Source organism: Hippopotamus amphibius, chromosome 3 (genome assembly GCF_030028045.1).
Source record: "Hippopotamus amphibius kiboko isolate mHipAmp2 chromosome 3, mHipAmp2.hap2, whole genome shotgun sequence".
NCBI classification, from domain to species: domain Eukaryota; kingdom Metazoa; phylum Chordata; class Mammalia; order Artiodactyla; family Hippopotamidae; genus Hippopotamus; species Hippopotamus amphibius.
This window is the reverse complement of record NC_080188.1, coordinates 58,332,390-58,348,834: the sequence shown is the minus strand read 5'-3', so window position 1 is coordinate 58,348,834 and position 16,445 is coordinate 58,332,390. Positions and strand designations below refer to the sequence as shown.

The window sequence follows — 16,445 nt, the reverse complement described above, 5'->3', positions numbered from 1 at the left end:
AAATAGTAGGCTGAGTAGTACAGACAGAGAAAAGTAACTTTTGATCAACCACACCAAAAAATAAAATTATTAAATTACATTTGTTCCTGATCCCTAGACCTCTGGACCAGGAAGCTGTCCACTCAGCTATCAGAGCAGTGAACACATCCTGTGGGGTTTGATGACTACCATTCTCAGAGGGCTGGGCAGCACCCCTCCCGGCCACACCCCCTACCTGGAATTTCTAACAAGGAAGAGATGGGCCCCTAACAAGTGCAGCGTTGAGATCTGAATATTTGCTATGGTACCTTCTGCCTTTTATATCAGAGTTATGCCCATAGAAACACACATTTCAATGTTAGGAAGTCATTTTGGGATTTCTTCTATTTCCTTTCAGCTCAGCTAGTTTGCTTTTCGGCAAAAGCTGATTAACATGACAGAGTTATTGCGTCCTTCAGATGCCCTAGAGCAACCTGATAAGCTGGTTGAAAGTGTTACTTCTACCAGGGTTAGCAGCAACCACAGCTCTGGGAATTGAGGCTTTTGAGATGTTCTGCTTTATAAACCTCATTTATCAAACAGCGGGAGAGCTGTTACATATGGTGATGGGCATTATGGAAATACTTAGATTGAATACAAAATGTGAATGTGAATTGGATTAAATTACCTACAAGAAAGAGAGAAACTAACTCTGGAGGAGGTAAAAGAAACCAATCACAGGTATGAATCAAACAGCCTTCAGCAGAAATGTTGGTCCGTTTATCAATTGTTGCTCTTGTGATTTGCTATGGAAAGGTTTCCTTGGATGTCTATGCAGAATTTTTAAAATTTAACACAGTCAGATTAAGCTAAATAACTGTATCTACCACAGTTCTTGCCTACTCAAGACAGGCAGAAAGGTTAGAGGAGGCTTACATAAATTCAAACATCCCTGATAACACAAGGATTAGCTTATGCTAAAATTCCAATATGGGAAATCAGAGTACGTATGGGAAAAGGAGAATTATCCCTTTAGTAGAAGAGTAGTATTGACAACGTGGATGGGTGGGAATAAGAGAAGCAAGGTAAATTGAGGTAAATTTTTTGAATTTTTTTCTATGGGAAACTAGTTTCTATTTTACTTTAATACAATATTTCAAGATTTGCTTAAAGTTCAGTTATAGATTAATCACTTATTTTAAAAAATCATTATTTAAAAAAAAACTCATGTTTTGTTTACTTGCTTTATTTAAAAAAACAAGGAGGCACACACGTCCTTCTGTAATGCAGCTCTTGTGACTGTATGTCTTAGGAAATTATGAGATGACTTCATGGGCAAAAGCATGAGGAAATTGGTAATCAACCTACATTATCCTAAGCACTGAAACTATCCCTGATTTTTAGGAGATAAGGTTGATATCACAATATGAGGGAGAGAATGAAGGAGAGAAAATTCCTAGGAGAGGAGTGTGAAAAACAGCAATAACCCAATGCTTTTTTTAAAAGCTGGACATTGAGTTTACATGGGGCTTTGATATTCTGCTGATGAAAAATGCTTCTGGGAACCACAGGCCTTTCTACCTTTGGCCAAAGCACAAATGAATGAGTAATGGACACACCTAAGCTAGAACCCTAGGCTGCCTGACACACTGGGAAAACATCTGGGCCTGAGTAGGCAGGAGTTTCAGTATCTGAGGTGTCCTGCAAACAACCTCCCTGTGCCACCCACAGAGACATACACGACTAGTCACGTAAGGGCAGTACTAAGAAGGAGAAAAAGCTGAGTACAAGGAAAGCCACAGTAGCCTCAGAAGCAGTAAGAGCAAGAGGCAACTATCAGATGTTTTCAAGGAGGAAAAAAAAGAAATCCTTTAAAATCACTGTGGAGGGCATTATATCACTGCTCTGTGGCAAGTACAGAATTCCCCCCAAAAAAAGGAATTCAGGTACTTGCTACTTTGCCAGCTAGAGACAGAGTGTAGATAGTGATATTTCAAGATTGGCAGGACAGACTCAAGGCACACATTCAAATCGAAGAGTTTCATTCTTGTGCGACCCCCACGTCACCACTTCCTCCCACCTTTCCTTCCCCTTGCTTTTTTTCACCCTTCCTACTGCTGAATCCTTTGGTCTGGGCAATGATGTTGACTTGAAATTGCAAACCTGCCCACTGCCCCCGGAAGCAAGCTCTCTAGGGAGGTGGCCTTCTCTCAAGCTCCCTCCCCAAAGACCACAGGGGTTACTCAGGGATGGCATTCCTGTAGGCTCAGCCAGCACAGGCTACACAAAACTGGGTCCCTCTGTCACTGACGTCCCCTCCATGCCTAGTAGCTCCCAGGTCACAGTTCTCAATAAACACATACAGAAAACAAGCTCATTCTCTTTTTCCCACTCATTAAAAATAAACCCACTGGCACCCAGATTTAGAACACACCTACCAATGAAAAAATTAAAGAAAGACAGGGAGGCGCCCACCCACAGAATCTTTCCATTCAATGAGGCACTATTCCGCAGCTGCTACGCAATTTATAATTAACAGGCAAGCTTAACCAGCAACAGAAATTTCTGGAATCCACTGTAATTTACACTAGAGCCTGGCTTATTCCAAATTTAGATTACAAGCACGGGCTGGATTCCGTGGTCGAGTCCGAAAGCCTTCTTGGCACACCTCTAGCTCAAGTCCCTGGCCATCACTTGGCCTTGCCTCCCAGGAGGGAGTGGCTGTGCGCTGGGCCGTGTGCAGGCAGACTCGGGCTGCCCACTATCACACCGCCCATCTGCTCCCAGAGGCCCACCAGGCCCCAACACCAGCCCCGGGGGCTCTGGCATGAGGGTCGGCTAGAAGGATGGCAGATGGCACTCAGGGGTATTCACCACGGTGCCACCTGCAGATCTTTGCAATCGCTGGCCTGCAAGGGTTTGTTTGCTTTTTCACCTGCCACCCCGGGTCCAATGCTCTGGCCCCAGGTCCTAGGACCAAGATGTACCCTGAGGCGCCCTTGAGCAGCTGGCTCTGCTGGGAGGTGGCCTACAGAAGGGAGAGTCACAGAGAAAACAGGAGGGTGGCAGGACAGCAGCCTTCACAGGCTACAGATAACTTTGGAGAGATTTCTTTACCATTAGAATTTACTTCATCAAGAGCTACAGAACAGCAGGAAGTCACCTTTCACAGGAAAGGAGCTGAGGTTCAGAAACAGAGTCAGAGAGGAGGTAACGTGTCCTCCACTAGGTGTGTCTGACTCCAGAGTTCACCCTAACCATGGTGTCTCTGCAGGAGTTACCAGAAAGGTCTCCTCCTGGGCCCCAAAACATTCCCTTCAAAGGCTGGCCAGGGTGGGTACAAGTACTTCCAGGATCACTGGTACAAAGTGGGCCTTAAGTGTCTCTTAAAGTGGGTCTTAAATGCAGACATTCCCTCCAGAAAACAGCAAGCCGTTGGGCTGGGACCTGCCATCAACCCCTCTGCAGGCATTAGCTGTTAGATACGGGCTCTCACCTGGGGAAACAGAGCAAGCGCAGGAGCTTCCGGTAAGACACAAGTGAGTTTTTACAGGAGGAGGGGAAAAAAGACTTCAGTTTTTTCCAATATGAAAAGCATTTTTAAAAGCCAAAAACCTTCCTACCACCTCCATAATAACTATATATTATAACTGTGTATTATATTAATTGGCTAAACACATAATGATTAGGATTTACTAACTCAATGAACTGGTGGCACTGTTAAGTGAATTTTTCTTCCAGTGCACAAGATCTACTTACATGTGAAAACATGTAGTATCAGCTGCACTGTACATACAAAGGTGTCCACACGTATGGCCCATGCTACAAACCCCTTCCTTGAACTCCCCAGAGTCCAGGGCCCACAGGTTAGGAGCCTCTGGCTAGAACACTGGGTCTTGCTCCAGGTGGGCAGGCCTGGGGTTGGGGTGGGGGGGCGTGGTTTCTCAGGGAGGCTCTGATGAGGGAATCTGGAGGCAAAGAATGGGGAAGGAGCCCACAAATCATGCTTCACATACTTCACAATTTATCCTGAAGACCAGCCCTGCAGCCCTTTATCCGAGGGTCAACATAAAAATTAATGATTACAAATTAATACTGACACATGCTATGGGAGAGAAAAACTACGAGAAAAGAGGGAGGCGGTCACAGGGGGAAAATAAAAGTCATCCTGATGCCAAACAGACTTTCCTAAAAGAATATAAAAGAGTAAAATCATCTAGACAAAAACCAGCAATGCTGTTTTTCATGACACTTCGGTATCTTGATTTGATTTGGACTGAATAAAAAAAGACAGCAAGTAACAAAGAAAACGACACATACTGGTGTGAAAAATACTACTCAGTCACAATTTAAGACCTCACCTCAACATCTCTCACCAAAAGGAGAGCCTCCCTGAAAGGCCAACGCTTGGCGAGGAAACCTTCAACCAGCTCTCCCAGTCCTCAGCCCGTGTCGCCGGTCATCGAGGCTGATGGGGTGCACTCACCTGGCTTGTTTCCTTCCCTCTCATGGCCCAGCTGCCCCTGGGTGTTCAGACCACACGTGTAAACTTCCCCATCCTCCAGCAGGAACACGGAGTGGTTTCCTCCACAGGCCACTTCCTTGACGCTCCTATCGGATATAAATCCACACACCTGTGGCTCGGCCACAATCCCTTGCAGGTTAGCGCTGATTCCTGGCTGGCCCAGAGACCAATATCCCCAACATAACATTGTTCTTGTCCTTCAGGGAGTCATGTAGCCTAGAAGAGAGATTTGTAAAAAAAAAAAAAAGGGGGGGGGGGAGGGAGGAGGAGAAATCAGAAAAAAAAAATCATTGTAAGGAATAAATGTAATCCTTAATATTCTTCAGATCCCTTGCATCTCAAAACATATTAAAATTGCTGACATAGTTATAATAATAATGCTTTTTTATGTTTTAGCAAGAGTTGTAAAAAGTTTCTAAATTTATTTTGTTTGTGTAAAAGGAACAGTGAACACAGACAGAATGTGGTTTTCAGATCACTGATGAAGAACTGTGTACAGGAGACTTGCTGAAAAAATTTCTGCGAACCATGATGGCAATAACTGCTTTGAAATTATCCTCATGACTTCTTCACCTTGTTCCTTCTTGTTGCACCTTTCCTCTGAGTTTTCTATTTATTTTTTTATTTTTAACTAACTCCTTTAGGTAGCCAATTGTTCACCTGCATAGTAGTAATTCACTACTCAAAAATGAGAAATGGGGGAAAAATGTTATCTTCTCTGCCATTCCCTCTTACACATCCTTCAGGATCTGGGTCAAGCTTCACTTCCTACTTGAGAGCCTCTGGGGACCATTCCAGCCACAGTCAGCCTGCATCTCTCTGACATATCTACTACACTGCCCTGCTTGGAAACTTTGTCTCTTATAACTTAACTCCTCAGCCAGATTTTAACTGCCTCAGGTAGAGACCACAGTGCAACATACACCTCTCTGATTTAGCAGCTGCTCAATCAGCCTCTGGCCCATTGATGACAGCTGACTACCCCAAAGTTTCACTACCATTTAAAAATTCATGCTTCCCTCTTGCACAAACAAAAACAAAGCTCATCTCTCTCTACCAGTCTGTACCCACTAGGATGGCTACCATTAGAAAGAACAGATAATAAGTGCTCGTGAGGATGGGGAGAAATTGGAACCCTCCTACATTGCTGGTGGGGATGGAAATGGAAAAGTCTGGTATTTCCTCAAAAGGTTAAACATAGTTACCTTAGGAGCCAACAATTTCACTCATAAGTATATATCCAAGAGAATTATAAACATATTTCCAGAAAAAAACATGCATGAATGTTCATAGCAGCATTGTTCACTGTACCAAAAGGTGAAAATAACCCAAAGGCCCATTAACTGATGAAGTGTGGGATTTCCAAACAATGGAATATTATTTGACTACCTATAATAATACTAGCTGACCGACTCTTTGAACTCTTGAGGCTTTCAGGAAAGGCATAAAAAGGCCCAAATAAAATATAAAACTGAATCTTAATTTACTGTCTTAACCAGGCAGTTCTGCTTCTCGTTTTTATTCCTATGTAGACACTAAAACTAAAATAAAATATTAAACTTAAATGTTATTCTTTGAGTTAAATGCAATGAAGGAAAAGAAGGGAGGAGAGAGAAAAGGCAAACTCGGGACAGGGTGGGGGTGGGGGGGAAGGACAGACATTTAAAAAGAGCAGCAAGATCACATAATCTAGTCACAATTTAATTTTCTCAATTTGCTCGGCTGCTGTATTTATACTAATTACTTTCTCCATTTTTAATGTTTCATGAGTTTGTCTTATCTCTCTTACCAACAATTATATAAACATCATAGTGCTTACTATACAGCAGTCACTGTGCTAATAAGCATTTTATATCATATCATTTCATCTTAACAACTCTGTGCCCTAAGTACTATTTTTAGCCTCATTTTCAGATAAAGCAAGGCTCAGAGAGATTAAGAAGCATACTCAAGGTCACAGAGCTGGAAGGAAGAGAACCAGGCTATGAATCTAGGCCTGATGCCAATGTGCACGCTCTTTTCCACTGAGCTACCACTGCTACCCAAGTAGATTTATATGTCACCTACAAGAGCAAGAACACACACAAAAAAACAACGTATGGAATGATGTAGTCAGTACACAATACAGGATGTCTTAGAAACTTGGAAATAAAGTTGTCCTCAGAGAAAAGTAGAAAGTAGTCAGAATTAAGAGATAAAGGGTGAGATTAGGCAGCTGTAGCATTAAGCCATCCCCTTAACCAATCAAGTACAATGTGTCTAAAAATATGGTATCAAGAAGCCATGACTGTATGTCTACATACACAAAGACCTACAAACAATGCTCACTCACGGCAGCTTTACTCATACTAAACAAAAATGGCAACGACCCAGATATCCACCAACATGAACATGACTCATCAATAAAACACAATGGAACACTGCTCATCCATTACAAAGGGGATGTGCGCATTGGTGGTATAGTGGTGCGCACAGCTGCCTTCCAATTAAAAAGGGGACAGAGGCCACGACCGAAAAGCACTTCATATAAAAGAAAGCTGCAATCCAATGTGGTGCAACCTTTCTGAAGTATGAAAGATAGTTTAAAACAAATTCCTCAAAGGTGTTATCGACTGCCCTTTTGTCGAATCTCTATCCCCAAGTCCCTCTTTATCTGATAACAAACCCTACGTCCTCCTGCACAAAGGTGAGTGTGACCCCGGCCAAGCCACTCAGAGAAGATCACCCCTAAACCGCAGTGATGAGTGCAGGGAGAGGTTCACATTCCCAACTGGACCAGAGTCCTCCCCCATTAAGTTCCTCGGAGCTCTGACGGAAGACTGCCTCTTGCCTCTGAAGGTAACTATAGCTGCTGGAAGCTACCTTCCCTGTCACAAGAAGGATACCTGTAAGACACTGGGAAGCCACCAGCCAGAGAGATGCAAAGACAAGAGACCGAAAGAGTCCCAACGATGATGACTGAGCCTTGGATCCCCTCTTGCCTGGGGCCAGCACCCCCACCTTCGCTCTTCCTGAGTACAGTTGTGTTTCATTACTCATGGATCCCATACCTGTGAATCTGCCTACTCACTGATATTTATTTGTAACCTCAAAATCAATACCTGGAGCCTTTGTGCTCCAGGTCATTCCCAGACATGTGCAGAGAGGTGAAAAATTTAAGCCACTCTCTGTGCATGTTCCCAGCTGAACTCAAACAAGATGATGCTCTATCTTCTTGTCTCAACTCTCACACTGTAGTAAACAAGTGATCTTTTTGAATCTACTTAGGCCACATTTTTCATACTTTTATATTCTTTCACTGGTGATTTTGCTGTTAAAAATGGCCCCCAAGCACAGAGCTGAAGCACTGTCTAGTGTTCCTAAGCACACGAAGGCTGTGATGTGCCTCACAAAGAAAATACATGTGATAGATGAGCTTCGTTCATGCACGAGTTCCCGTGCTGTTGGCTATGTGTTCAATGCTAATGCAAAAAAGAGGAAATTCACTGATCTGTATAAGTGGCCTCTCTGGAAAGTGCTAAAGTGACATCTATAGTGCATAATGAAGCTACGGAAGAGATAGAAAAGCAAATGAATCTGTGGATTCCTGAGATGATGCCTGATTACAGCGTAGTAGACATCACTGTTGTGAGGCTGAAAGCCAAAGTAATTTACTGTCACGTTATCCAGGGTCAGGACAATGTTAAAAAAAACTCTTCTTGACTAGTGTTTTATTAGAAAGAAATATTGTATACAGCTAATCATTTGTAAGAAATAAACATCAAATAACATATCTAAAAAGAAACACACTTTTTTCCAGATTTTTTTTTCCTTTGGCCACACAAGAGAGGCTTGTGCGATCTTAGTTCCCTGACCAAGGACTGAATCCGGGCAGTGAAAGCACAGAGTCCTAACCATTGGACTCCCCCTGAAACACACTTCAACAATACATAAAACAAGATTATGTATTGATCTGTTGGCCAGAGGAACCTAACTCTCGGCAGGAACCTAACTAACCCTGTGTTTCCCTAAGAGCAATGGCTCAGTCTTTACTAATTTGGCGTTTGAGCAACTTCACAGAACTTAACTACCACGAAAAATGAGAATCCACTCTATAGAGTCTAGTAAGTCCCTTCTTTGTTTGCTTAAAATTGTTTGACTTGGATTTCTGTCACTTGAAATTAAAAAAAACAACTCCTAACTATTAATATTACACTATCAATAATAGCAGGTAAGATTTCATTTGAGCTTATGCCAAGTTTGGCACTTTTCTACACAATTCACAGATATTAAATCATTTGAACTTCTATGGGGGAGGTACTGCTATTATCTCACATTTGTAGATGAAGAAAGTGAAGACAGAAAAAAAAAGAGAATGAAGAAAAAGAAAGTGAGACAGAAAGTGTTGAAGTGACTTGACTAAATCACACAATGAGGTAGTGGCAGAACTAGGATTTAAAGCCCAGAGAATGTGGTCTTGACTAGTATGCTATACAATATGGCACCTAGAGGGACTTCCCTGGTGGCACAGTGGTTAAGAATCTGCCCGCCAATCCCTGGTCCAGGAAGATCCCACATGCCGCGGAGCAATTAAGCCCATGTGCCACAACTACTCAGCCTGTGCTCTAGAGCCTGAGAGCCACAACTACTGAGCCCACGTGCTGCAGCTACTGAAGCTACTGAAGTCTGTGCACCTATAGCCTGTGCTCCACAAGAGAAACCACCACAATGAGAAGCCCACACACAGCAACAAAGACCCAACGCAGCCTAAAAATAAATAAATAAATACATTTATTTATTTTAAAAAAGGGGGGCAGTCTAGAAAATGGACAGCCAAACAGTCAGAACTTGCCAACATCTTCAGCTCTGTCCAGAGAGAAAGGATACCATAACTAGTCAAGCTGACTATTTGATCTGCTAAGTAATTATTACCCAATAATGAAGATGGGTAGATCAGACTCCATAACATCAATCATTAAATTTATCCAGCCACTTGCCCTACTTAGATTCCATGATTAATAAGCTATCTTAAATAACTTGGTTTTCAAGGCAGATCCTACTACAGGGAAAGAATACCGTGACCAGCTGTCCAAAGCATTCCAGCCTTCTTGGCATTTCTACTTCTCATTGTTAATCTGGCATCCTGGATCTATCAGTTTCTTATAAGTTCGTTTAGCATGATGAGAGTCAGCTGAACTCTGGGTGCTCCGGCCAACTGCAAGCCTGGGTTAGCAGCCTGAGGTATGGCCTCATCCCTCATCGACTAGTAGTAACCATTTATGAAAAAAGATAAATAGGGCTATTGCTGAAAGCCTCCCCACCTGAGTTATAGTAATGCAATCTTCAAGTAGTCAAATGAAAACTACTTATTCAGAGGTAACTAAATAGAAACCACAGATAAGATGTATTCCTATGAATGAGCTGCTAACCCTAATTGGAGATATGGTCTAGCTCATTACGACACGCTGCCAAAACTAGAGCAGGAGGCACTAAAAGCATCTAGCTTTCAGGAGAGAAGTCCAGTGCACTGAAGAGAAGCCAGATATTAATTCAGCTTTCACTTAAAGTGCACTTGGTGGAACTCCCAGACCTAGTAGCTACTGGTGTCCGTGAATTTAAAGGTCTATCTTTGGCAATGTTCTTCACATGGCATTTTGATCTCCTGGGTCCTCTCACTCATTTTTCCTCACTCACTGTCCCTCCCTTGCTTCTAGAGGAATAGAAGCTTTTAGTTCCCTTAAAAGCACACAATTACAAAGGGGCTACAGAAGAATACAGGACTACACAGTGGCTCAGCACCCACTTTAGTTCGGCCCCTCCGTTTCCTGCCTCTTATCTCCCCATCACAAAACCAAAGGAAGAAAGATGGACCTTCCGTTCCCTCTACATCACATCTGGTACTTTTCCCAGTCCTTCTCCTCATCTATTTTTGGTAAAAGTTTCAGGATCATCTTAGCAGGGCTTAAGGGTCAAAAGGACTAACGTTCAAGCCCTGAATTAACCACGTGCTAGCTGTGAAACCTTGCGGAAGATATTTAAACACTCTAAGCCCATTTCCTGTCCTAAAGTGGCAAGAAGAGTAACAGGGCTGCCGTGAGGACTAATGACAGAACGTGAGTGCTGAGCGCTGAGCATGGTGCCCGGCACTCAGTGTAAGCAACCAGTAACGGACCGCTGCTGTAGGCACTGTTCCTCCTACTCCAGGTACTCTTCTCTGAGACCTCAGCACACAGGGTAGCTCCCCAGCAGGCTGGGGGTGTGACCCCCTTCTTCCTGTGGTTAGTATCTGCTGTTCCCCCAAATCGGCACTCCGGCAAGGCAGCACCAGCACCGGCAGGCATAACACACACAGGAAATTCGAGGTGGTAAGGACAAAGTTTTTTGCTTGTATTTTCTTTTAAATTCTGGGGAGGCACAGCTGGGGGCGAGTAGATAAATCTCCTTTTATCAGTCCTAGAGAGTTGAATGCTAAAAGACAAACTATGATTCCTAAATTTTGTCTTACTAATCAGACTATGCAAACATCAGCCTAACAACTGATTCTTATTTCTTTGAAAGTCGCTAAAACCTAAATAACACTCAGGCAGGACTTCTAATCTCATTTATGATAGGGATAAGCTTCATTTCAAATAAATTCAAAAGTCTTTACCCGAACGGTGAATGGGGAAGAGAGGATCTTTTCCAAGAGCAGGCAAAGGGAATGTCCCAGGCTTCAGTGCTCTGCAAGCACGCCCTAAATCCAAGCTTTAAATAAATCTGGAGCCAAAACTCAAATGCAGAATTAACTCCAGTAACAAAGATTTATTCTAATGGCATACTTTATTGTCAAAGAGTTTACTACCTTAGGCAGAAATGGCACAGAAGGCAGAAGTTTTCAACAATGTGAATCCACTCCTTGCCGGTTTCTCTCTCTCCTTCACTTCAGCTGGACTTTGGTCCTCTGACCCTTTTAGCCAACAAAGGAAACATTCCTACCCCTCCCCTGAGGATCCCTGCACAGGTGGTGCCTTCTTTACTACCTGGTGCCGGGATTTGTACAACCAGAAGAATGATCTTTCCATTGTCTGCATAAGCCGCAGGCTGCCTTCAAAAAAAAGACACTTGACCAGACGGACAAGAACTAAAAAGTCTGACAGTGCCAAGTCAGGGATATAAAGCAACCAGGACTCTGACCCATGGCTGATGGGAGTGTAAGTTGGCAGAACCGCTTTGAAGAACAAGCAGATATTATCATCTAGTGAAGATAAAGATATAAATACCCCCTGGCACAGGAATTTCATTCCTTAGGTATATGAGCAGCATGGTCCAACTTAACAAGTACCTACAGTGCTCCTTCACTATGCTGAGAACTGGAGATACAAAGATGAGTGAAACCTGGAAACCGAGAACTCTGGTAGTCACCAGCTGCCTGTGTCTACTGAGCACTTGAAATGTGGCTAGTGCGACTGAGGAACGGAAATCTTAATTTCATTTAATTTTACTGATTTTAATATAAGTAGTCACATATGGCTAGTGGCTATCCTACTATACAATGCAGCAAGCAACTCATGAACATATGCCCCAAGGTACAGGCACAAGAATGTTCATTTCAGGATTGTCTGAAATACACAGAACAAAGACAACACAAATGTCCATCTGTAAATAGATAAGCTGCAGCACATGCATAAAATGGAATGCTGTACAGCAGTGAAAAAGAAATGAATTCCATCTACAAACATCAGTGCAGCTAAATCTTAAAAATAGTGTTGAGGCGGGGAAAAAGTCACACAAGAATTCAGAACGTGATGAATTTTTTTACAGAGCCCAAACACAAGTATAACAAATGTCTGGAGATAAAAACATTAGTGGTGCTAAAGCTATGAAGAAAAGCAAAAAAATGACCAATACAAAGACAGAGAGATCTTTGTATATGTAGCGATGGAGGGTGGGTACCATCTGGAAGGAGCACAAAGGGAGCTTCAGTCGCATGGCTGATGTTCTGCTTCTGTCCTTTTATTGTTGTTTGTAGCACATATATTACACATATTGTTTTATGCTTCCAGATACTTCACAATTTTTTAAAAAATGAAAAGCACTATCGAGGTAGGATCACTGCTTCTTGCATCTCACCCAATTCCCCATCCATATGCAGACTGAGAGCTTCTCCATGCAGGGAACCAGGTTTTACTCATCTGTGTATCTCCAGTCCCCAGCATAACAAAGGAGCACAGTAGATGCTTCATAAGTGCCTAGAAAACTGAACCCAAATCTGAGAAAGCCGTAACTCCCACAATCTAAAGTTGTCAACAGTTTTGTCTGCCAGGTAATGTTAAACACACATTCCCTGTAACAAAAAAAAACAATGTATTTCCACCATCCTAAATGTGCTCTCCCCTCACCACATTTTACCAGGTCTGAAAGTAGAATGCCTTTTACAATCCAAGCTGTCATTTAATAATGATATTTCTCAATACTAAAATTGAGGAATAGAAGCTCCATGGAGGACTGAGCCTCTTTGTTCATTTCTCTACCCCTAGAGACTAGAACAGTGTCTGGCACACAGGAGGGCTCGATAAATAGTTGTTGAATGAAGAAAAAGTTATAGTTACTATTACTGCAAGCCTACTGTGTGTCTGAATCTGTGCTAAAAACTTTACACAGATTATTTAATTTGCCCTTTACAATACCTCAAGACTTAGCACGGTTAAGTCACTTGCCCAAGAGCATGTAAATACGTACTAGCTGCGGTGGAAACTTACTTAGTTTAATTGGCAAAGGCAGGATTCAAATCTCATCTCCCAGACTCCAAAGTCCATGCTCTTAAACAAGATGCTCTACCACCATTTAAACAAAACAAAGCCAAGCTATATTCCTTCCCCAATTTTAAAAACAAATGTTAAAAGAAGATGCTGCACACAATTTAAGTGAGCTCATATTAGCTGAATCACCAGTGATATTTATAGGCCACTAGAACTAGAACCTATGTTAGCCAGAGACAGAAGGGATGAGTAAGGCCATCTCAACAGAGTTAGCCAGGCTTTCCTTCAGGCTCACCCCAACTTTTAATAAATCTAGTTCACTCACTGGCTCACACAAAGAAACACACGGCCCTAACACCAGCAAGTACTATTTCTAAATGTAGTGAATGTCTAAAGGGGGCAGAGTTATACCATCAAAGGGGTCATCTTATTAAAGAGACCTTAAAAATCCATTTGATTCAACTTCTAGGCAAGAGATTGACATTCCTAACCTCATTTTAATGCAGCTGAAGTTAACTTTGGTCCTCTGAGAAGTAACTGGTTGAATCCAAGACCAGAAACTAGGTCTCCTACTTCCTAGGCTCACCTTGTTCTCTTCACTCCATCACAGCAGAAAGAAGTCAGTAAGGATTTGTTAAGGACCCTCTCTAGGCAGCTATATTAATCTGAGTCCTTTACGTAGATTATCCTGTTTAATCCTCTTATCAATTCTGTGAGTTATCTCTAAATGATTCCCAAGTACAAGATGAGCAAACTGAGGTTCAGAGAAATTAAATAACTCACCAGAGGTCACACACTTGGCATCCGTACTTAAGCCAGAATGGTTCCACCTGACTCTGCAGATCTGCAAGTTAAAGAAAAAACAATTAACATTAAGTGCTTTCATGTTATTGAAAACAAAATGAAAAGCAAACTTCTGAAAACAAGCATATCTTTAAATTACGCAAGCTTGAATATTTCCCAAACATTGCATCTCAGGACTGGAGTTTAGTTAAATACCAGTAAGATAACCACTAACCAACTATGAAGATGTTCCCCCTAAAGAGTGAACTGAGTCAACTGGACAGTTAGCTCAGTTGGTTACAGCATGATACTAAAAGTGAACTCAGAGACACAGATAGCACCTTTTAAAACTCCTAGCATTTGTAGTAGATGTAAAAGTAAAGTTATTTTAAAATCTCCCATTTAGGTTAAAAAAAGATCATTTCTGAAAAATAATTCAATTTTTTCCTCCATTTTTCCATGTACCACACACCTTATAGCTTATTTTGCCACAACTGTTTTGAAGTCTTTTCTCACCTTTCCTTCCTTCTCATCACCACATCCTCTTTCATGCAAAACAAGATGGGACTATCCGAGAGGCACCTTAAGTCTCTCAAAAGAAAAAGTACAGTACTGCATGATTTTCAGATACTATCATCATAACTTAACTTCTATATAATGTAAGAAACTACCTTTCAATTTGGAGAATATTACTTTTATTTCTGAAACTGAAGTAAAACTATCTTGTATCTCCACTAGTGGTACAACTCTCATTCTGTATTTTTAAAAGTGTTTAATTATTATGCAAATGCTAAGAAATTTAAATTTGTTACTCAGAATGAAATGCTATAACCAATGGCTCCAACCACACCATTTGGAACATTTTGGAATCTCTTTTTCATAAATAAAATCCCAACTATCTACTGAAAAAGTAAAACTGCCTGCTAACCAACTGTGTTTCTTTTTTGCATGCCAAAGAAGGAGTTCTGCCAAAGAGGTTTCAAGTCTTCTTCCTTGATTCCTGCATCCTTTCTCCAGAAGGTTCCTAGCCTCCACGCAGTCAGACGATGATGTGTAATTCATGTATTATGCTTTAAAAGGGAGTTAAATATATTACTCCTCTTTTCTGATTTATAATGCCACCCCCCCCCCACCCCCAGGGTAAAGGAAAGTAGGAAAAGAGAGAGTTTCACAGTAATCTGCCACTAAAACAAGACAGCATCTCTCTCCAGAGTCACTGCATTTAAAAAGGGTGTTAATCCTCATTTTATTTCACGTTTCTTTCTCCTCAGTCTGGAGTTTAAAAAGCAGCTCACTTGATGTTATCAAATCATCAGACGAAATGTTCTAGAAATAGCTTCCTATTTGTGGAAAGAGTCAGGAGACACAAAAATGGAAGAGAGCGCTTGAATCGTCTTTCCTAAAGCATTCCGCGCGTAATGAATGCAAGCAAAATCCTGGAAGGCTTAGCTCTGAATTTAAGGTGCTTCCTAACGGGGCTGATTTAAAAGCTAAAGTAAAATGGAATCAGGGAACAACCAGAAGCGCTGATATACCAAAAGCAAAGTTCAAATACACATTTCCCGGAGCCCACGGCGCATACCCCAATCAGCGCACAGCTGCTTTAGGTGCGGTGTCTACCGCACCCCCCGGCCCGTCTGCTCCAGGCTCCACGTGCTAGTCTCCGCCAGCTGTCCCGGTGTGCCCACTCCACACATTCACAAATGACTCAAAGTGCCACCTGCCCCCGAACGTCCCAGTTCCTGACACCCCCGCGCCCGTCCGCGCACTTACGTGTCCGCACACACACGCACACACACGTGTCCACACACACCCTCGCCCCGGCTCCGCCCAGGAGGCGGATTCCGACCAGGCAAACCCGGCACCGCCTCGGCGAGGTGGGTGGTGCCGGGCACCGCGGCCCCACCGGCGCTGTCACCGCGGCCGCCGAGCCCCCTGTCCCCGGCGCGAACTCCCCGAGGCCGCCGGGGCGCTCCAAGACGCGGAGGCCTCGGCGCCTCGCAGTTCGCGGGGAAGCGCCCGCGCCCCTCGCCGCAACGGTGTCCCCCGAGCCCCGGAATTTAAATAGGGGCAGGCGAGGAGGAAGGGGAGGATCCTCTTTTTGACTTTCAGCGTCGCAATTCCTCCCAATCTGCAGGCGGCCGAGGCAGGGTGGGGGGCGCTCCCGTTTTGAAAGCGGCTTCCGGCCTCTCCGGGCGCGAGAGCGCTTCGGGTCAGGGGGAGAGCCCCCGAGAACGCCCGGGAGGCGCGCGCGAGGCCGCAGGGCACCCCGCGCGCCCGGCCCCCGCGCAGCCCCGCCGCCCGCGCCCCGCGCCCCGCGGCCACTGCAGGCGCCGCGCCCCGACCTCCCCGCGCGCCCTGCCCCAGGCTGCCGTGGGAAGCGCCCCGCAGCCGCCCCTCCGCGAGCCGCGCGCTGACAGCCGTGCCGCGCGGAACGCGGCGGACGCGCGGCTGCAGCTCCG

General features: G+C 43.6%; 1 protein-coding gene across 8 annotated transcripts in view; it reads right to left on the bottom strand.

Moving 5' to 3' along the window:
- HERC3 (HECT and RLD domain containing E3 ubiquitin protein ligase 3) overlaps positions 1–16,445 on the bottom strand; it is a 121,220-nt gene that overhangs the window by 104,594 nt on the left and 181 nt on the right. For 3 of the 8 annotated variants that reach the window (XR_009052513.1, XM_057725835.1, XM_057725842.1), the window contains exons 2-3: positions 13,984–14,044; positions 4,445–4,699 (exon numbers count right to left, since the gene is read on the bottom strand). Coding sequence is in view for 5 of the 8 variants with exons in the window: in XM_057725835.1 (XP_057581818.1) it covers positions 4,445–4,670 (226 nt within the window). In the remaining 3 variants the exon portion in view is untranslated. The other 5 variants (XM_057725837.1, XM_057725838.1, XM_057725836.1 and 2 more) reach the window with 5 other exon arrangements.